This window comes from Mus caroli, chromosome 13, assembly GCF_900094665.2.
Source record: "Mus caroli chromosome 13, CAROLI_EIJ_v1.1, whole genome shotgun sequence".
Classification (NCBI taxonomy): domain Eukaryota; kingdom Metazoa; phylum Chordata; class Mammalia; order Rodentia; family Muridae; genus Mus; species Mus caroli.
The window spans coordinates 82,702,699-82,726,611 of NC_034582.1; the positions used below are offsets into that span (position 1 = coordinate 82,702,699).

Genomic DNA, 23,913 nt, shown 5'->3' on the forward strand with positions numbered 1-23,913 from the left:
CATATTCAGTCCCCCAGCCCTTCTGGCTCCCCCACCCAACCACCCACCAACTCCTGCCTCACCATTCTAGCATTCCCCTACACTGGGGGCATCAAGCTTTTACAGGACCAAGGGCTTCTCCTCCCATTAATGCCTAATAAGGCTCTTCTCTGCCACATATATGGCTGGAGTCATGGGTCCCTCCATGTGTATTCTTTGGTTGATGGTTTAATCACTGGGAGCTCTGGTTAGTTTTTTAAACATGTATTGTCACCCTTTCACTCAGCATGAGAAACATGTTTTATTATGGTTGGTGTTTTGCCCATATTACACATTACCTCTCTCTTGCCTTCATTTGGTTTTATTTCTCAATTGGTTTTCATGTCCTCCCACCCTTGATTTCACTCCAAACAGAGAGATGGTACAAGATGATGTTCCAAGGACTTGAGGAAGAAATAAAGACTTTTCATGGCTATCTCCTTTCAGCATCTAATCCCGAGAGTGACAATTTTCTTCATTTCTTCGGTTTCTCTACGCATGTGTTTATGTCCTCCTATCTCCCTTCCTAATGGGGACTCGGGGAGGGCAGAGAACCCTGTTTCATTTTTTGGTACTTGGTACCACAGGAATTGAATCTACAGTAAGCAATCATTCTAACTGAAAAACAGGGGAGAAAGTACAATTGTAAGCCAGAGGCTTTATTTTCAGTTCAATCACTTTCAGTGCAAAATAAGCCCATTTATTTTAGTTTTGGTGAAGAGGAGCGAAATTTGATCCACCTGAGTGATGTGTCAAGAATCTGCTCTTTCCTCTGTTTTGCTATGACTTCTTTCATGTGAAACAGATGTCCTGCTTACATGCCTCCCACTTGCTTTTGCCCTTTCTCCACTGAGAGCAGATGAGCCCACAACCTTCCTCTTCAGCCCTGAGCAAACTGATTTGCAGGCAGAACAACAGAGCAGCAGCCTGTCTTGCCTGTCTGGCTCCTGACTAAATCGTGACTCCTGAGAAACTGAGACTTTTCTTTTAGCAGTCTTGGGTCTCACCAAGCTTGAGGCTCCTAGAGCCACTTTGTGAAATCTCTTAACTTCCTTTCCTGGCAGTCCTGAAGTTCAGTGGACTCTTTTGTACACTTAACCATAAAACCAACCCTGGAACCAACACTTTCGGACATCGATCATATTCCCTTAACCGTAGAGTTTGCATCTTAGGTGGAGAAGATGTGGAACTTAGCAGATAGTGGCAGGTATCAGTCAGGGTGTGGCTGAGGCTGCCTCCTTTTCTCTTCCAGCAGAAGGAGCCACCTTCCAAAGCTGGGGGAGAGAGGGAGGGAGAATTGGGGGGGGGAGAGAGAGAGAGAGAGAGAGAGAGAGAGAGAGAGAGAGAGAGAGAGAGAGATTGGAGAAGGCAATAAGAAGAGGGAGGGTAGGGGGGCGGGCCACCGGGGGAGCCCAAAGCTATCTAGGCTCAGTCTCACACGCGCGCCGCCACTGTTTGTACACAGTGCGCTCCTGGCCTCAGGCTCGCTCCCCTCCAGCTCTCGCTTCATTGTTCTCCAAGTCAGAAACCCCCGCAGCCGCGGCGGCAGCAGCGTGAGCCATAGTCACTGTTGGCCGCTTCGCCTGCGGTGCGCGCACGGAAATCGGGGAGCCAGGAACCCAAGGAGCCCGCGCTCCTCCCGCTGTGCCTCTGCTAGGACCCACTCGCAGCCCCAGCCTCTCTCAAGCGCACCCACCTCCGCACACCCCAGCTCAGGCGAAGCTGGAGTGAGGGGTGAATCACCCTTTCTCTAGGGCCACCACTCTTTTATCGCCCTTCCCAAGAATTTGAGGAAGCGCTGCGGGAGGAAGACATCCTCTTGAATCTCTGACAGGGCGGGGTTTACTGCTGTCCTGCAGGGCCGCCTCGCCTACTGTGCCCTCCGCTCCGACCCCGGACCAGCCCAGGTCACGTCCGTGAGAAGGGATCATGAAGCACTTGGTAGCAGCCTGGCTTTTGGTTGGACTCAGCCTCGGGGTGCCCCAGTTCGGCAAAGGTGAGGTGGCTGGGCAGCGGTCCCTGGATGAGGGACGGGCGGGGAGCACCTTTGGAAATGCTGCTCAAGGGGCCACAGTGGGTCCTCAGTGCGTGCACGGCGTGAGGAGCGCTACCAAGGAGGCGATGCTCCCTGGATACCCTGCCAAAGTGCTAGCAAAGTCCGTGTGGAGTGCCCCAGGCTGAGCCTGGGAAGAGGGTGCGATGTAGAAAATAAAGATTGAGGGGGTGTGAAGGGGTTCTCTTCCTAGGCTTTTTTTTTTTTTTTTGCTAGTGATTCCCTGCGCGACCCCTGACTAGCAAATATCAATGTTGTTGGCCAATGACAGCGGACAGGGTTGTGATAGAGACCTGACAGAGCTAAGTGTGCTGGGCCATCATCTAGTAGGTGCTAGAACAGCCTGGATAACCACCGGGCAGTAAGCTGGATGCAGTGCTCTGATGCAGGGCGGCGGGGGGAGGGGGGACGGCTAAGGGGTCTGTCAACCTGGACCCGATATTGAGAGTTTGTACTGCCAATGAGAAAGAGAGAGGTCTACTAAGTCGCTAGCTTTCTCCCCAACCCTCCTCTTGGGCGCGTGACTTCAATTACAACAGCTCAAACAACTCTCTTCTCCTCTAACCCCAGGGGGCTTGAACATTATTTTGTACTCCCTCTGGGTAAGACGTTAACTCTTGGTAATAGATGGCTGTGATGTGCAAACCAACCTTCATGCGTCCCTGGCCCAGGAGCCAAAAAGTTATTCAGATTTGTCTACCTGTGCCTTTCATGGTTTGCATGTAAATAGGAAACTAGCATACAAAACAAAACCTAAAAAATTAAAACCAGGATTCCATGAGTCTCCGGGTGAGTTGTTTAGGTGACTTTCAGGTCCTTTTGAAAGATTAGGCTTTGTCAATATAAAACCTGGTCGGAAACCTTTGTCTGCATATCAGCGGGGACTGAATTGGAGCCAGGAAGCCAAAGAGAGAGAAGGGGTTTTGAGATATTGGGTGGCTGTGCCCTTTCTGCTTGTGAGTACAGAAGGCCCTTCTGAGAGAGATTTACTAGAATCCTCCACAGATAGCAGTAAGTAGAGAGCCGATAAGCTACAAGGATTTGAAACGTTGTGGCTCTAGAAGTATTTGGAATAAAAAAAATGCGTTGACTCGAATCCATTTGAGATTAGACTAGGCATTGCATGGATACTCTACGCTGCTACACCTATGCACTACCTAAGTATACGCTTCGGAGGGATGGGCTGTTGGGGACTATCCTTCAGAAACCCGTGTTGCAGCCAGATGCCAATCTCTTTGGGACTCAAGTGGTGGGTAGTTCTGGTCTTCTCAGCTCCCCAGGATATGACTGTTTTTCCAGGGGTGTAGGTGTGAGTGTGGGTTCTGTTTCAAACCTGCTCTGATAGTTGCCTCACTGAGGCAGCCACTCCAGTGAAGGTTAGCATATGGAAATGTTTTCGGAGTGGGTCGCCTAGACTCCAGTGGTAAGGAAAGAACAGGCTTCCAAAGCTGATATTTCCTTTTTTTTTTTTTTTTTTTAAATTTCTTGTCTGAATTCCCTCTGCACTTTGATGCCTTAGCTGGTAGGGAACTGTAAGAACCACAGGCACTCCCCTCTCCTCCTATCCCCGCCTCTGTTCCCACCCCAAATAGGAACACACACATACACTCGCGAGCGCGCGCGCACGCACGCACACACACAGACATACACACACACACACACACACACACACACACACACACACACACGCTAGTATGTGCACTCACAAGCACCTACTAGGCAACTCCTCTGCCACTAAGTGACCCTTATCAATGGTGACTGGAAAGCTAGAGGACCTATTGAGTGACTGAGCTTGCCAGAAGACTTCTCCTAGCTAGAGTTTGGGAGGGAAAAAAAAATGCAGCTGCTCTAAGCTCTTAATTGATGCCCACACCGAGGCATCTTTGCCACCAGTCAAGTGGAGGATAGCAATGTTGCCAGGTCTTTCCAGTGTGCTCCTAGAGACAAAGCTCAGGAAGCCTACCCCCTCCATCCTTCAGACTGATCCTTTGTAAGCCACCCTGCGGGTGGAGGGCGGCAGCTTCTGAGAAAGAAACGGACCGATTTGCATTAGCTTTTTTTCTGTTAAACTTGTTCCTCTCTAATTTTCTCCTCCTGGACCTCTGCAGAAAGCAGAACCGAGTTTGCTTGATAGTTCAAACAATTAAACTTTGGGGAACTTACTGAAACTGGTGTTAACATGGAATTTTACTCTGCTATTTTCATACCCCTCCCCCATCGTGTATCTTTGATTTATCAAATGTTGAAGAGAAATTAGTGTTTTCCTTTGTGTGGACCCCAATTTACAGGCACTCATGCCTGGAATTGGATAATGATAGCTAAGTCCACTTATTGGCTGTCTTTATTTTAAAATTAAACCAATGGATCAGTCAGATTGAATATTTTATTAACTCTTAAATTATTCATCATTGTGTATTGCTTTAAAAAAATCCAATAACATGCATACAGTTGCAGCAAACACGTGACATCTTATGCAATCTGTCCCCATGCCTGCAGTTTGTGCCCGGAGTCTTTAAGCAAACGGTATTCTCTAAAAATGTCTGGATGGGCCCTAAATGCTATGAATCATTGGCATTTGAATTCCCATCTTTTAATCAATGGAGATCTTAGTTAATTCGACATGAGAAGAAATTAATACCTGAAGAATCTCACTCCAGATGCCACTACGCTTCAATGATTGCATAGTGAAGTTTAAGCTGAAATAACCGGTTTCTATGGGGATTTTATTACTGCACTTTGGGGCCATCATTACCTAATTTGCATGACCATTAACTTTACACTTTAAGAAATAACTGCTAACATCAGATTCAAGGTGAAGCATTTTAAATTAATTTAAAAATATTATATTGAAGGTAATAGTTAAGTGGACATAAAGTCCCTCGCTATGAGAGTTTGGAACCAGTGTAAAATTTGTGCTGTACCTGGCAATACAATGGTGTAGCAGAGCCTTTCCAATGGTGCTGAGAAATTTCTCATTCCATCTCAAATGTTCTCTTAAAATTGAAATGTATTTAATCTAGAAATTTGTTTTATTTGTGGTGAATATTTACAATAAAATTGGGAAAGTAAAATGGAATAGAATATACTATTTTCTTTGATCTTAAACTTACAGATTTGCCTTTGATCTTAAACTTACAGATTTGCCAAATCAGGCCAATGTAGTACATTTCTGAACAATTCCTTAAGTTAAAAACATTTGTATTTTCATTAAATATTTTAAGCTGAATGTCCATATATCATTAATAGTTTATAAAATAATAATTTTAATATAATTGAGTCACCTAAGTTATTAATTTTTTGCTAATCATTACAATCTTAGCAATATACATGAATAAAGTATACCTGGTTGTAAAAAAAGAGGAAGGCTACTCAGGTAAGAGAGCAAGTATACCACTACAAAACATGATTAATGGGTGCCTATGCTGCTCCAAACTCTTTCATTTCCTTACCAGCTATTCCAATAATGTTGTTAATTGGGTAATTTATTCATGAGATCTATCTTTTAAATGGATGCTAATAATGGCATGAACTGTATAAGCAATCACTTGTGTACATTTGTGAGCCTTTGGGGTTTTCTAAAGTCTAAGAAAGTGGTGCTGATATTATTTACTGCACACACTTGCAGGTGTTATAGCTTTGAGTATGATTTGTAATATAACAGTTTTATCAAATCCTGCCAAAAAAAAAATGGTAAATGCTTCTGAGCTCAGTCAAGCCAGAAGCTAATTGTGAGTGGACAATTCTATAGAAAGACTTGGAGGGAAAAACAGGAAGGGGAGAACTATGTGGTTATATTCAAATCTCAAAGACTAAAATAATAATAATAGTAATAATAGCAATAAAAGATGGATAAAATGTAAAAATAGGAAATATTACAGTATGCAATTACTAATAAAACTTCTATAATAGAAATCAATTTACTTCTTTTATCAACTAAATAGTTGAATTTCTGCACACTTACGAAAAACTATAACCCCAGCCATGCTATCTTTACTATTAAGTTCTGACCTGTGATTTTAGGAAGATGCCCAACATATTTCTTCTTGTCTTCTGCTTTATCACAGTCTGAAAAGATAGTGATAGCTTTCCTAATCAAATTAAATAAATTTATGAACAAAATAAATGAATGCTGATGTGAATTTTTAAAATGTTATACATGGTTACTGCAGATGCTAGAAATCATCACTTAATTGTTCCTGAACAATTAAGCTTAAAAAAAAAAAAAACTTTGGTTCCATAGTTGTTGAAAAAGACTAAGATCCACTGCACCCTCACCAGTAGGTGTCAGAATAATCAATGGAGATATTTTAAAGATCTTTTAAAGAAGCAAAAGAGGTAAATGAGAAATGCTAGTCTAACAAATCTGCATAAATTATGTTTTACTACCTATGGAATTAATGACAGTTTCCATCAGTCCCTGAAGACAGACAGAGTACACTGTCAGGATAGACAGCTTTTACTGTAGAATTTTAACTTCGAGTCATAGATGCCACAAATAAGAGTCACACATTTTGGGGAGCCCATTACTTTTTCAAGGTGTTCATTAGTGCCTTCCAAGGAAATAGAATATAGATTTAGTAGTGGTCAAGCAATTATTATTGGCATTCCTAGTGTTCTTCCTAAATTTCTTCTCCATACCCAGTCTAAGTAGTTATCCATTCTTTAATACTAATTATAAGTATTTACAAACTTGGCTGAATCTTTGTACACATTTATTGTATGGATATTCATGAGTATCTACCTTTTTTCCATAGTAATATTTTTGTAGAGTTTGCAAGTTTCTAACTAATATATATCATATGGCAAAAGAGGCTAAATGCATGCTAGGTTCTCTTTATCCATTTCAGGAAATTTTATATATATATATGTATGTATATGTATATATATATGTATATATATATATATAAACAATACCTATAAGTTACTGAAAATAATTTTAGTTTATCTTTATCAAACTTTTTTACTTTTTTGGTTGAGACAGCCCTTAAATATGTATTTCAGATTGCCAGTATATTCTTGTTATGAGTTATCTCCAGTTTTAATGTGGTCATTGACATGCCAAATGGCCTATTTTCAGTGGCATTCTTTCTATGTTAAAGTTTCTTAAAGTTAAAAAGGAAATCTTGTGTTCTGTCTCTCCCATTTTACATTTTTCTTCTCCCTGCCACTTCTTGGTTGGGTAGTAAGTAGGGAACAGCATCCAGGATAACAAATCAATTTAACATTCTGTCATCATTATTAAGACTGTAAATTTACAAAACACTGTGAATTTGTCATTTTTTTTCCTCTTGGAAAAAGAAAATGGAAAAAGAGAACACAATGTCCATTTTTCCAATGTTGATTTAAAAGGATCCCAATTGAAGAACAAGTCAAGTGTTTGATTCCTTACTTTGGTCACAATGCTCTGCCTAAAGCTATCCACTGAGCAGGTAAACATTTGCCCCTAACAATACAGACCTGACTTGCCACACAGTTTCATCCACGTGACACAGAGAGAAACATAGGAAGCATAAAGGACAAAAGGATGAGAAACTCTTGACCACCTCGTGTAGATTTCATATTTGGAATTTAGATTACATATTATATTTTAAAACTCTATTTATCTTAACCTCAAAAATTCTCTGACTGTCTACAAACTGCATTCTGAAACTGAGAAATATGAAGCAATAGGCCAGATTCATTTTGAGCAATGAAGAATGCCAGCTTTTATGAGGACGTGGGAAAGTGTATGTAAGACAGTAATATTTTACAACTAAAAGAAACAGGAAAATTTTGTGACCTTGTGAGGGGACCGAGTAAAATAAAACCTCTGAATGTTTAGTATACTACTTGAAGAAAATATTTGTCATATATCTGGATAGGACCTAATTGCCGCATGTTCACAATTTGGGAATAGAAAAATATCAGTGTTTGTATATATCAATAAGAAAATATTTTGTTCAACGTGTATAGGCTCAGAAATCTGCTTTCCTGTGGAGGAGTTAGAAATCTGAGAAATGCATTAGTTTGGAAGTGTTTTTTTTTTTTCTCTGCCATAACAATGCTGTTTTGTACATTTTCCCCTAGAATAATCAAATAAAGGTAATAAATATAATAGTATAAAACAGTTTAGTTTTACAGGCAAGGAGCTGGTCTCCAAATTCAGATAAGGTATCCTGTAATGACCAGACGACATTTTACAAGAAAATATACTGGTGCATCCTGTTTAAATATGTGCTAATGCAGTGATGGTGATGGTCAGGTTTGTCCAACAGAGATTTCTGGTGCATCAGTGAGCAGAGAGGATTTAACCGCAAGGATACCAGTGAAGCTTCTTATGCACTAAAGCACTTCAGAGTGAAATTGTTACTGCACTGAAAGACTGACTTCCTCTTACTGTTCCTCTTTTCTAAAACAGATCTGTATCAAGACAACTGATTACATACTTACTCATAAGCAGGAAGAGCACTGCTTAATCTCTGGTTACATGATGACACGCTTAGGTTGGAAGCAATCTGTAAATGGGGTTAGACTACTCTGCAGTCCTTAAGGTTTCTGCTTTGTATTTGACAAAGTGGTTTATTTTTAGAATGAAAAATAATCCTTTAAGTCTCTTCCTGGTCTGAGCTCACAGTGACTGCTCAGATTTCGCTCATACCGGAGATTACGAGGTCAGCTGTAGTAAAATGGGCTCCTGACATGTGAGCAAGAAAATCCAGAACAGTCAAGTGGAAATATTGGATTGTAGAATATTATTTAAACGAAAGGGACCAATCCCTTTTGTAATTAATCATCAGTTTTGTAGTTTGTGTATGTCTGCTAGTCAAAAATATGTGATAATCTTTTCCAAAACAAGATGTTCTAGTTTTAATAACAATATTTTCTTGTGTATATATGCTACATTTATTTATTCATTTACTTATTTATTTATTTATTTATCTCTGTAGCTTAACTCATATATTATAAACACCAAATTCTTGGAATGTTTTATGGCAGCTCACTATTTACATGCTTTAATATTTATTTTCCAAATTCTTGTTTAACATTGATGCTACTATTACCTCCATGAATTAGCACAGTACAGATGACACAAGACAAAACAACAGTAACAAAAACACCAAAATGGGTTCATAATAGTCTTTTAATTAGATAGAGATATTATCATAAATGAACCCACATCACTGTTTTTAGGCAGTAAGTGGATATTTGGCTTTGTTATTACTAATTTAAATTTATATATTTTTATTTTATGTGCCTTTTTATTTTTCCTCCATGTATGGATGTGAACTATGTTTGTATTTGGTGTCTAGAGTGGCCAGAAGATGTTATCATATACCCTAGGACTAAGTCACAGAAGATTATGAGCCATTTCATGGGTCCTAGGAACTGACCCTGGATCCTCTGCAAGGGTTTTTACCGGCCAAGACGTCTATCTCTCCATCCCTATAGGTGCATATTTTAAGTGGCAGTGTCTTCATATACATAGATACACACACACATACATACATACATACATACATACATATGTACATTCATATATATAGAAATATATATATTATGTTAAAGACAGATGCAGAAAATTTAAAAGCTTGTGTTACTTGTTTTTCTTTATATCCATTTCTATGTTTTGGAATGCACCTTCTATGAAAGTATGTTTTAGCCCTTCTGGCAGATAGAGCATTGATAAAAATATGCTATCAGATCACAGACTGAATGCAAATTGCCTTTTATGTTTGTTATATGTCGTCAATTAAAAGAAATGTGAGCACTAAATAGCAGATTACTTTACTACATACAGTGTCCTGATGTTCTTTGTATCTGAATTTCTTTTCTACAAAGCTATGCTTTTACAGTCAGAGTTTTATTTCTAATTTTACCTCTTTTCATAGAAAGGCTGCCATCATAACAGCATAAGCATCTTTTTAGACAAGTTAACAAAGGTCATTTACTCAGAGAGATGTGAAGTAGGGTAAATAAGATTAGCAGATTCCTTTTGCACATTGCACTGCAGTGGGTACCAGTTCTGAATCTAACTCAACCATTTGGTGCTGCTGGATCAGGTGACTAATGAATAATCAATCAGATCCAAAGATAACTTCCACAGTGACTAAGTTATAATGCCGTGTATAACATGAAGACAGAAGAACAGATAATGTATAAGGACACGAGGAAGGAGAGAATGCAGGCTACAGACACAAATTTTGAAAGAGGACATCAATCTATTTTTTATATTTCTAATTCTGTCACAGATATTTTGGTATGGTAGTGGGTAAGTGAATAAAATACACTTGAAACTGTAAGTACACCATTTCAATGCAAAGCTTCACAGCTTCCATTTTTATGGCAATTATAATTTGCATTCAGTAATTAAAATTTATAGATGTTGAATCTGATAATTTGAATATTTAATGTTTTTATTTACCTACAATTTTCTTATATTTTATTTTACATTTTTCCAAAAATAAAATAGAGCATTATGGACCCTACACCCCTAACTACCAATTGATACTGTGTGGCAGTAAGTCATGCACTGTGTGTGTGAAGATGTCTTCTATATTTTATTATGTTTAAAAATACATATCTTACCAGTTAACTACCGGCTAACAGCTAATTATTTGTAAGATGAATTCATACTTGGGAAAACAATTAGAAATATTAAGTCATTCTACATTTTAAAAATAACTTAAAATTTTTAAAAGTAAATTTTAAGAGGAAATCTTGGATAAAGCTGTTTCCACATGCAAAAATGAACAATTATGTTCTTTAGTCTGAAAGAGTTAATGGTGTAGTTTTTAGTGAACATTGCAAGTAATGGTACTGGGTATGGCAGGGAGAAAAGAAGCACTTAGGGAGTGGCTGGAAATACAGATTTTTCACCAAATCTTTCCATTCAGTTTTATTCTAGAATTACTTTCTTATGATTGTGTTTTCAAATTCTGCCACTCCTCTGCACAATTCCAGTGATATTGAACATGATGTGTAGGGATACAATTTATGTAGCAATTTCAGTTGCATAGCATAGTACAAAGTGATTGTAAAAGACAACATGGTTTTATTTTTGTCAATTTAATCAACGTATTTAATATGCCACAAATGTGTGTGTAACATGTGCATACCTATACTACCCTCATTTAATTTATTTCAGCATAACCTATTAAAAAAGTAAACTTCATGATCAAATATCGCAGCACATGACTATAGTCCATACATTGAGGAGGAAGCAGCTGGATCACAAAGGCAAGGGCAGTCTGGGTTACACAGTATGAAGCCCAGTAAACCAGAGCTGGGGAGGTAGCTCAGTGGTTAAGAGCACTGGATGCTCCCCAGAAGACTCAAAAGCTGACTTCCCATAGACTTACAGTGGCTTATATCACCTGTAACTTCAGTTTCAGTTGTCCAACACCCTCTTCTGGCTTCTGTGAACAACACCTGGGCACAATTCATTTCATTTATTTATTAACACCAACAACAAAATAACTAAAGGCTTAGGAAATTTAGCAGTTTCCCAAAGCCCTGAGTTCTTTTCCCAGCATTATAAGAACAAAGCCAAACATGCACAACCCACCATACTAACCACACAGGTTTTTTGTTTTTTTTTTCTGGTTTAATTGAGTGATTACTTACTCTGAATATTTTTAAGCATTCTAAAACTAAATTAAATTAAACTCTATTTATAACTAATGAAAGTCATACTATCTAATATAGAGAGTATCTTCATATTTCTTTCTCTATGTGACTGTACAGTATTTGAATTTAAATGGACCTCTGCCTTAGAAGATATGGAACAATATTCTTAATCTAATTAAGAGTACAGGAGGTTCTAAAACTCCAATGCCCTGGATTTCACAGCCTTGGAAGAGTCTATTGTGAATCTATTGTGCTGACTCTAGCTGCTCACAGCTGCCACACAAGAATGCTAGAGGTAGTCATAAGTTCTGTTTGGTCCTCAGTTTTTAAAATGAGGACATGGCAAGAGGTTGACTCATGTTCATTTTCCAAAATTATTCCTAAGTACTTGCAGTACTTCTTAATATCCTATTATCACACTGCCCCCTTTCCTCTATTAGAGAGCATCAATGAATCTGAAGTCCTCCTGCAATTCCCAACATCAATGGCTGCCACCACTATGTTTGAGTTGACATCTAGCAACATCTAGTCAGTAGAATTACTGCTGTTAAATGAAACCACTAATTTACAGCTCTCTCTTTCTCTCTCTCTCTCTCTCTCTCTCTCTCTCTCTCTCACACACACACACACACACACACACACACACACACACACACACACACACACACACACACACACACACATACACACACACACACACACACAGAGTGTTTTTGCCTTTTATTTTCCAGTGTCTGTGCTTCCATTGACCCCACTTGTGATCAGTACAATAATTTTCACTCAATTAGACTTTGTTGCCTACCTGGTTTTTGTACTTAGTCATCTCAAGGATAAACACATTGTTTCAGAATTTCTCCATTGATTTAGTTGCCCAGATGACTTCATCATTACTGCATCATATAACTATAAATAAAATTATTTTCAAAGTTCCGTTCCTATCTGTAGCTAATTAGTGTTTAGGTATTTGTAAGAGTCTGTAAAACCCACATTCCGCAAATCAGAATATGGTTGAGGTTGAATTGGGCTCCAGAGAGAAGTAAAACAGAGAAGTAAGTGATTAACTAGGAATATAGAGACATTGTAGGAAATACAACATGAACAATTTTACCAATGACAAATTTTGAAATTTAACCATGGGTTACTACAAGAAAGATAGTAGACAAAATGGGAGGAAAGGAGTCAAGACAGGAAATGGTCAACTATCAGAAAAGTCACCAATGAAGGAATGAAAACCAAAATAAAGGTGTGAGGAGAGATGGTGGAAAGATTGAATGGTGAGGGAAAAGAGAGCATGTGGGGATGTGGCAGACATCAGGAAGGCACAATCTAGACACACTGGGAGAAAAGATGAATGATTTTAAGGTTCAACTCATTGGTTTTTTGCATAGAAGGAAGCAGAATATTCTGAGAATGACAATGACAAACAGGAAAATAACACTTCAAATATAAAATTTATATGAAAACAGGGTAGAAGGGTAAATAGTGACTTGGAAGAGACTTGATTTATTAGCCTGATCTAGCTATTTCTCTTTCCCACAATTCTTAGTCTACAGATTTGCCATGTTAAACTTAAAATAGTGGCTGTATCCTTAGAGAGGTTCTATGTGTTTATATAAAACAGCTTTTCCAAACCTTACAGGAAATCTGAAGAACTATTTACATGGCAAGAATAAGACTGTACACTTAGAGCAGGGTAGTTTAATAGCATCAAATATAGGGCAGATAGATTTATATCATTTCACTGTAATATAGTTAAATAAGTGCTTCAAATTCACAGCAGTACCTCTTCTAAATTTAGTGCTCTGCTGGGGGCAGAAGGAGAGTTCTGCAGTTGTTCCCTGACCCACTTTCAAGCTGCTGAGGTGGGTCTCTATGTCTTTTGAGGTCAGCACTTAGTAGTTACAGAGAAAGCTTTATCTCATTGGTGGTCCACGGTTTTGGTTTAGATCATTTGTTTAAATTGCTCATACAGGAAACTATTAACATATCTTCCACCCCTTTGAAGAATTTGTTGCATGTTGTACAGAAAGATTTCTTTATCCTCAAAATTACATGTCTCAAATATTTGTAAAGCACAGTGTTTCTTCTTTAGTCCCTGTCATGCTAGAGTTGGATATATTCCCTTCCCTTTCCTTTCCTTTCCTTTCCTTTCCTTTCCTTTCCTGTCCTTTCCTTTCCTTTCCTTTCCTTTCCTTTCCTTTCCTTTCCTTTCCTTTCCTTTCCTTTCCTTTCCTTTCNNCCTTCCCTTCCCTTCCCTTCCCTTCCCTTCCCTTCCCTTCCCTTGATCCTCATAAGCTATTGCTCACTTCATCTTTCTTGTTTCACTGGGACCCATCTCATTAGCCTACGTATTTATACAAAGGCTTCTGATTTTCAATAAAAAAATACCAGTGATATGTTTACTTAAAGACTGGAACATGCTATTACTAACTTCTAATAATTTGAAACTGATAGTAAATTTTTAATATGCTACTTGTTTATTTGATTTTTCTAGGAGGTGACCTCTTTCTATATAATGCTGCATCTTATACATTTGATTTCATTGTAATTTTACTTAACAGTTTCAATTTTCTGCTTGCTTTGTTTGTTAAATTTTTATGGTGTGTGCTCTCCTGACATGAATATTGGAATACTGAGCTTCATTTCCAAAAGATGTTACCAGGATATTTGTTGCATTTTTATCATGGTTATCTATGTACATGCATGCTTATACATGTGTACAGATTCTTACTGTGAATATTAAATTTCACATTTCTTCTTTTGAGATCTTAAAACCATCACTCACATCTATTTGTATATAATTTTATCTACTTCTATATCTATTTCTGGTTGTCTCCCATGTTCTGCTATATTTATTTTCAAGAACATTATTCAGTTGAAACTGCATAGTCACAGAGAGAATTGCTAATAAATTGTATTCTCTGAAGAATCTGTGCTCTAACCAAGACATGCATACCTACCTACACACACACACACACACACACACACACACACGTCTTATGTTTCTCCAATATTTCCAAATAGTCTGTATCATAAAATTTTACCTAATCACTTTTAAATTCACTTAATATATTTTGTCCTGTGTTCTATAAGCTGGAAGAAAGTGTCCTGTAAGCTTGAAGAAGACAAAATAAAATACTTTTATATTACATAAAGTATGTAAATCCCCAATCCCTGTGTATTAGCAGTAAACAGTTAATATTTGCTCAAATTAATCATACATGGCATAGTTTTTCTATACATTTCTAATTTATGAACATGTTTTTCAAAAGAGATTTACGTTCCATCTTTACTTAACTGTACAAAAATAATTGTAATTGTATGTGAAGAAATAGAGAACTTCAAATGTAATTATACAGAGCAGAGTTGATAAAAGTATGTACAACAAAATCAAAATACCTAGGGGCATTTTTAATTGTTGGGTAGAGGCTACAGTTAGCCTTTTCATCTGCTATTTTCAGTGCTATGACAACCAGTGCCTTAAAATGCATGAGCAATAACTTTCCTGTGTCCACCATGTCTCTTCCTCCCCCTGCCCCTGCCCTCGCACCTGCTGAACCCAAAAGTTCCTGGCTGAGAACAACAGATAGCACCTGGAAGCTGTGTCTGCCCAGCTTGGAAACAACTCTGTTTAGAGTTAGTTGTTTGTAATGGCAATCTGGATGTCACTGCAAGTGCTGTCTACTACCTTAGGCAACAACACTCCTACTGTTTTTAAATGTTCCTGTGGTTCTGAAACGATATATGTACTGTGACCTCAATAATTGTGTCATTTCCATACTAAGCTTAAAATTGTAAAAGGAAATATATTTCTAGAGAGGTCTGAAAAGAGTAAAAATATAGCATTTGTTTTTTCAAATGATAAGACACCTTAGAAAGTTTTTTTTTCATATTTTTAATTTAGAGAATAAAATTAATTTCTTACTCTTATTTTCTTATTTTAAAGCTTTATTACTTTTGAATGCACAGCAATTATATGGTTGTTACGATAAAACTATTTTATTATGGCATTTGTTGGTATTCTGCAGAGACTTTAAATATTTGTAAATAATATGTTTGCCATGCAGATTATTGTTTCTCTTTTATTTTGATAAATCATATATACCATAGAATTTTCTGTTAATTTATATTAGGCATACTAGCAACTCCATCTTCATTACTAACTTCATCTTCTAGAGATAATTTATATAAAAATAAAGTAATGCATTTTCTTTTTTAAAAGTTTTTTTTAGATATTTTCTTCATTTACATTTCAAATGCTTTCCTCTCTGAAAGTCCTCTATACCCCCACCCCGCCCTGCCCCTCAACCAACCCACCCACTCCCACTTCCTGGCTCTGGCATTCCTCTGTACTGGGGCATATAATCTTGGCAAGACCAAGGGCCTCTCCTCTCATTGATGGCCGACTAGGCCATCCTCTGTTCCATATGCAACTAGAGGCACAACTAGTACTCGCGGGGGGGGGGGTACTGGTTAGTTCATACTTTTGATCCTCCTATAGGGTTGCAGATCCCTTTAGCTCTTTGGGTACTTTCTCTAGCTCCTCCATTGGGGGCCCTGTGTTCCATCCAATAAATGACTGTGAGCATCCACTTCTGTATTTGCTAGGCACTGGCATAACCTCACAAGAGATAGCTATATCAGGGTCCTGTCAGCAAAATCTTGCTGGCATATGAAATAGTGCCTGGGTTTGGTGATTGTTTATGGGATGGATCTGGGGGGGGGCAGTCTCTGGATGATCCTTCCTTCCCTGTCAGCTCTGAACTTTGTAAACTCCTTCCATGGATATTTTGTTCCCCGTTCTTGGACAAGAACTTGGACTACCAGAAGATCCAGCAATACCTCTCCTGGGCATATATCCAGAAGATGTTCCAACTGGTAATAAGGACACTTGCTCCACTATGTTCATAGCAGCCTTATTTATAATAGCCAGAAGCTGGAAAGAACCCAGATGCCCATCAACAGAGGAATAGATACAGAAAATGTGGTACATTTACACAATGGAATACTACTCAGCTATTAAAAAGAATGAATTTATGAAATTCTTGGACAAATGGATGGATCTGGGGATATCATCCTGAGTGAGATAACCCAATCACAAAAGAACAGACATGATTTATATCACTGATAAGTGGATATTAGCCCAGAAACTTAGAAAACCCAAGATACAATTTGCAAAACACATGAAAACTCAAGAAGAAGGAAGACCAAAGAGTAATGCATTTTCATTTCCCTTCTGCCTTATCCAATTCCCAAATCCATAATAGTTTCTTTTCTCCAGCTCTAATTTTTTAAAAATAAGTTTTCATATGATATATTCTGATCATGATTCCTTTCCATCATTCATTCCAGATTCTCATGATTTACACACACACATCCAACTCCAAGCCATCTTTCTAAATGTCTTTTTGAAAACAAATAGGTATTAATAGAATACAGGATAAACAAAATAACAGAAACAAATAAAAATGCAGAAGAAACATGTAAACACACATATACACACAGAGAGACACACTATAAAAACAACAACAAAAAACCCAAAACATAATATTTAAGAAAAAGTGAAGGCTAAAAAAAGCCCAAACAAAACATTATAAGAAAAATGACCTAATTAACTAAACTCCAAATAACCGCTAAGTTCTTTGTTGTTGCTGTTGTTGATGATCATCTAACACTGTTGGTATGCACCTAACCTTAAGCATGGGCATGGTTTGTATACCCAGTGGATATTTCTCCTTTGGTGGAAATTAACTTTTCCTTTGTCAATGGCTGATACTTGAAGACAGCTTCTTAGGGTCCCCTGAGCCCTGAAGAAAGGGGTTTGATGAATGCATCCTATTTATGACTAACTGTTCCTGGTATCAGTTATACCTGTGCAAAGTACCGTATCTCTGGTACTCAGTACTTTGCACAGTTGCATATCTCCCTTTACTACTTCTAATCTCCCATACGTGGAACTCTTCTCTGATGTTGGCTACTTGAGACACTGATGTGATTCCCATTTGGTGTGACCAATAGCTTCCCAGGTAGAGAGTGTTTATAGGTAAGCAACTGATACAAAGGAATGGGAATGGGCTAAAGTGGGGTCTGAGTAAGTTCACTGGAGTGAGGAAAGCTGCAAGAACTGTGAGAGTCCTCAGGGAATCTCAACCATGTGTATGGTTTTTACCACTTGTAAATGGTAAGTAAAATCATATCACACAGTATTTGTACTTTTCCCACAACTTGTTCACTTAGCGTAATATTGTCAATGCACATCTGTGCTACATATGTGTTTGTTACCTTTCTTTTTTTTTATTAGATATTTTCTTTATATACATTTCAAATGGTATCCCGAAAGTTCTCTATACCCTTCTTCTGCCCTGCCCCCCTATCCACCCAATCCTGCTTCTTGGCCCTGGCATTCCCCTGTAGTGGGGCATATAACTTCTTGGTTTGTAATACCAAGGGGCCTCTCTTCACAGTGATGGCCGACTAGGCCATCTTCTGCTACATATGCAGCTAGAGATACAAGCTCTGGGGGGTATTGGTTAGTTCATATTGTTGTTCCAACTATAGGGTTGCAAACATCGTCAGATCCTTGGGTACTTTCTCTAGCTCCTCCATTGGGGGCCCTGTGTTCCATCTTATAGATGACTGTGAGCATCCACTTCTGCATTTGCCAGGCACTGGCATAGCCTCATATGAGACAGCTATAACAGGGTCCCTTCCGCAAAATCTTCTGGCATATGCAATAGTGTCTAGATTTGGTGGCTGATTATGGGATGGATCCCAGGGTGGGGTATTCTCTGGATAGTCCATCATTTCATCTTAGCTCCAAAGTTTGTCTCTGTAACTCCTTTAGTGGGTATTTCGTTCCCTATCGAATGCAGAATAAACTTCCAATATGCAGGCTGGAAGTTAATTCTCCATTCATTCTTTTCTAAAAACACTTGGGTTACTTCATATTTTAGCTATTGCTAAATGCTTTGGTTTCCAGTGGAAACCCAAAGTTGGAATTACTGTATTCTGTGCTAATACTATTTTTTTTCTTATTTTGGAGGAATTAACTTACATATTTTTATAGTGTGTCAGCACTTTCTTCATCTGTAAATAGTATACATATGTTGCAGTTTTCCCACATCCTTTACATAACTTGTTATTTTGTGTTATGAGAGTAGACATCTTAATGTTATGATAATATTTAATTACATATATATTTTGAATTTTGTTCATGAGTGTTCTATTCACATTATTTTCACACACTTTCTTTCACAAACTCCCCTGTGTCACCTTCCCTGACTAATATATGGATATACACTGAGAATTAGATATACTATTAAGGGCTTCAACCTTGGAGTACATTGAGGCTTCCTCCATTATCAGCCATTGACTGCTTGTATCTCTTCATAAAAAGATGTGGCATTATGAAATTTTCCCTATCGACAGGTCTTAACTGGAGTGGTCATTATGTAGGTCTTTTTTAGGCAATGTACTATTGAAATTAGAGGGGTGTAACATCTGTGCCTTTTCTAGATGTTATCTATCATAAAGTTCCTTGGTCCTCTGGTTCTTACAATATTTCTAGCTTTTCTCTGTACAATATTCCTTCAGAGTTAAATATAGAGATGAATCGTAGATATGTCAATTGGGCCAAGTATAATAAATAATAATATCATGCACGGGAATCATAGACTAACAACTATCTAGTGTTAAACAAAGTCATCCTCCTTTCCAGTTGTTTATATAAGAGACTACCAAATGAAAATATAAACTATTGGCAGTGCCCTTGGTTTTCTCCTAGAAATAAAGATAAGACCAAATTGATGAAGAACCACACACATTAGGGCAGAAGAAATGCAAGAATGAAATGGGTATTGTCCTGGAAGCCTCCATAATAAAGAGTATCTTCATAGCATCTGAAGGTGCTGTACAAGCTACCAAAGAGAAAAACAATCACTTAACCTACTAAGCTATAAATCCCATGAACTACAACAAAATTCCACCTGACACATGTATTAACCTTTATAATGTTGTTCCCTCCATGAGGCAGCAAGCCCCCTCAGCTCCTTCCATCTCTTCTCCACCTTTGAGGAACTGCGAGCTCAGTTCAGTGATTGGCTGTGAGCACCCACCTCTGTATTTCTGAGACTTTGGGAGAGCCTCTTAGTAGACAGCTATATCATGCTCCTGTCAGCAGTCACTTCTTGGCATCCTCAATAGTTTCTGGGTTTGGTGTCTGTATATGGGATGAATCCCCAGGTGGGGCATTCTTTGGATGTCCTTTCCTTCAGTCTCTACTCCACACTTTGTCCCCATATTTCTTCCTGTATTTTGTTCCCCCTTCTAAGAAGCACTGAAGCATCCACACTTTGGTTTCCCTTCTTCTTGAGCTTCATATGATCTGTGAATTGTATCGTGGATATTCCAAGCTTTTGGGCTAATATCTACTTTTCAGTGAGTGCATACCATGTATGTTCTTTTGTGACTGATTTACCTTACTCAGGATATTTTCTAATTACATCCATTTGCTTAAGAATTTCATGAATTAGATCTTCTTTGAAGGTCTGATAGAACTCTGCACTAAACCCATCTGATCCTGGGAGTTTTTTGGTTGGGAGACTATTAATGACTTCTGTATCCATTCCTCAGTTGAAGAACATCTGGATTCTTTTCAGCTTCTGGCTATTATAAATAAGACTGCTATGAACATAATGGAGCATGTGTCCTTGTTATATGTTGGAGCATCTTTTGAATATTTTTTGTGTATATATGTCAATTATTGAGAAAGTCAAGATTGCAATGAAATTAGAACTTTAATTCTTAAAGTTGACAAAATCTACACAATTATCTGCCTTTGTTAGATGCTTCCAAACACTTAGAAGTTATATAATTTGTAAATCAGAATATAAATATATATTCTCAAACATTTATCATATTTTCTTGACGAAAACATACAAACATTCTTTCTACTGCTTTCGGAATCTGCAATATACTATCATCTATACTTTGTCTTCTATGTAAGTTCATACCAAACATATTTCTGTTTTCTCACTGTTATATGGTTTTCACTGGTGTACCTTCCCTCAATTTACTCCTCCCCTGGTCTCTGCAGCCTCTGCTAACCATAGTTATACTCTCAACTTCAACTATCTGAACATGAGTGAAGCAATTCAGCCATTCTTTTCTGTCTATGACTTATTAAAGTTAATCTAATGATCTCCAAATTCATCTCTCTTATCACACACAGCACAAATTCATTATCTTTTATGGCTAACTTGTATTACACTTCATTTTTATAATCTATTCATCACCTTACAAACACTAAAATTGGCTCTGTTTCATCACTTCATATCTCCTGTTAATAGTACTATAAGGAATATGAAGGGAGATGTCCATCTGCATATTATTTGGTTTCCCTTAGAGTGTCTGTAGGTTTGTCCAGGTTTTACACATAAGAGTTTTTTCTATAACAGATGTGCTAATTAACACGCCAGCAAAGGATTGTGTAGGAATTCACTTTTCTTCATATCCTCACCATTACATGCCAGCTCTAGTTTTTAAATAACGATTCTTATTATTTCTTCAGTGTTCTTGATTTGAATTTTGAATATATTAGTGATACTAAATATTTTTATAGCATTGTTAATTGAAAATACTATGGTTTTCACAAGCTATTCTTCAAAAATAAAAGCAAAATTACTACCTGAAACAACCTATACCAGCTTTGCCATATTTGAAGTCATGCATTATAATCTCCCTTTTATTATAATTTTGGATCAGATATTTCTAGGTATTCTCAACTTCCATATAAAGCTTCAAATATGTTTATCTTGCTCTTTGGTAGTTCTATAGGAAGTATGCTTAATCCAGAAGGAGTAGCTTTAGGTACGGTAACATTTTAGCAATATTAACTCTACCAATGTGTGCACGAGGAGATTTTACTTCACATTGTAAGTATGCACTGGTGTTTTTCCATTTTTAATTGTAGAGAGTGTTGTCTCCTCTGAAAAGCTACTCCAAAGTATATTTCTGTAGCTATTCTGAAGGGTATTCTTTTCTTGATTTCTATGGCATATTATTTTCTACTGGCAAATGGTAACACTTCTGTTTCTGTATACTAATTTTGTAACCTGAAAATGTCTATCATTATGCTTGTGAAATGACTTGCACTTTAAGTTCTGAAACAGGACATAAAAGCACACAGCGACATGGCATTGATTTCCTCACTATTCACCTTGTTTTCAAACAAGAATTCTGTCCAGAGAATAGATTTCCCAGCCTCATGCTGTGACTGGATGTTTACGAATACACCTTTAAACATTTCATACAGTCGTTTTTACATAAAAATAAATATAGCAAAATTTTTGATTAAACTTTATAGGGTAAGTGTCCAGAAACCTATACAAAGATTCATAGCAATCTGGCACATTGAAAGTTGCAATAACTGAAATTGTAAGCCAACAAAAAGTACCCCAGAATTGAAAACATTTAGAATAACTAGAATCATTTGACCACCTTAAAATAATTATGACATTTCAACAGTTTTAGATGGAAAAGTGAGTCTCTTGTATAATAAAGACTTTGTCATATTTGTCCAGAGCTTTGATTCAATAGTCCTTGTTCTGGCAGAGGACAAGATTTCTCTGGGTTTCATTCCAGCACCCACATGACAGCTGAGAATTAAGTCCCACCCAGAGGTTCCGGTGCCCCCTTCTGACTTATGCGGACACAAAGTACACACAGGGTGCACATACATACATACCTATATACGTACATACATACATACATACAGGCAAACACTATTCATGTAAATAAATTCAATTAAAAATACATTGTTATAATTTTCATAGTTTTTGTACAATAGTAGGTCCATGCAGCAATAAAAGATTTTTTTTGGTATTGATTTTACTTTAAATACTTTAAGAATGTGTGTGTGTGTGTGTGAAATGGGGTGAGACTTTGTCAACATTATTCCAGAAAAATGGAGTTCCCAGAAAGCTTTGCTTCAGCTCCGCCTTTCACACTTGAGCTAAGTTCAAATGATGAGATTAAAAAAAAAAAAACCAACAAAACAAAACAAAACAGGTTTTCTTATAAACTCTTTAAGCAAAACATATCTTTGGGTCTGGCGCGGTGTGTGATTCTGAAGGAAGCACTTTTACTGTGGGACTTCCTGCAGGCTTCTGGCCAGGCTTCCACTGAACTGCTCCAAAACACCTTGGTACTGTTTGTGCTGCAGCAAGAGGCCTGGGTAGTGAAATGAATAGGTGAATTCCACCAGATCCTATTATCTATTGACTGCCCTTAGGCCAAATCCACTATAATGCAAGTCTCAAGGAAATCATCATCAAAGTGCCTGAGTCTATAACTTGACAATTCAACTCTGCAAAGAGATGGAGTCCGTTGCTTGTGTATTATGGATCCTTACAAAGCAAGTTATGGTGTAGAAGACGCTGAGAGTGCTGTCACATAGCTCAGATAATTATGAGATGTGAGCATAGCAAGTTCTCTCTGGACAAAATATTTCCACAGAAGAAATCTCTGAATGCCAACATTGTGGATGCCATCAGCCAGGTTGCTGAAGGCTAGAGTATCACTGCCTGCAATCAAGGATATCCATGTGCCACACTGAGTAAAAGAGTCTATGCAGGTGTACAGGAGTAGCAATGGAAACGGGCTTAGAAATCGGTTCTAGAGTCTGAAGAAACCCTAGAGACAGTTATCTGTTTGGCAGACTGGAAGAACAAAGTCCAGATTCTGACCTCCGAAGCAGAAAAGAACAAATCACACAACAGGAGGGACCAGTCCAGTTCAGGCCACCACCAAGGTAAACTGATTAGAATCCTGGCTGAAGCTCTGACTCAGTCTAATGGAGATACAGCATCACTGGCTGTGGAGGAGTAGTTATGTCAGCAAGTTCTCTAAACTTGCCAAGGATTTCAACAGTCCTACTGCTCTCTACTCCCCGTGATGTCACAAGTATGGTGGCTTAGGCCATGAGTGTATATGGGGCTCTCACTGAAGTCACAGTGCCTGCTGGGAGCCCTGAACTTCAGGGAGAGCAGCAGAAATGTTCAGGATACATAGAGATTCAAGCTTTGAAGAACTGTATAGAGTTAAGTTTAGTGGCCATGGCCTGATCAGGGAATCTGGGAAAACTCTTAGATTTCTGGTTTCAGTATCCCTGCCAAAATTTAATTTTTTTACTTTTTTTATTTTAAGTTTGTAATCATGTCATAAACTCATTAGTGCCA

General features: G+C 37.9%; 1 protein-coding gene and 1 pseudogene across 2 annotated transcripts in view; both read left to right on the forward strand.

Moving 5' to 3' along the window:
* Positions 1–1,417: 1,417 nt before the first annotated feature.
* Positions 1,418–23,913, forward strand: part of Edil3 (EGF like repeats and discoidin domains 3) — a 482,678-nt gene continuing 460,182 nt past the window's right edge. Inside the window, exon 1 of one of the 2 annotated variants that reach the window (XM_021180302.2) lies at positions 1,418–2,014. In XM_021180302.2, coding sequence (XP_021035961.1) covers positions 1,948–2,014 — 67 coding nt within the window. In that variant the 5' untranslated portion in view covers positions 1,418–1,947. The remainder of the gene's footprint in view (positions 2,015–23,913) is intronic. The other variant, XM_021180300.2, reaches the window with a different exon arrangement.
* On the forward strand, positions 3,195–23,799 carry LOC110308421 (annotated as a pseudogene).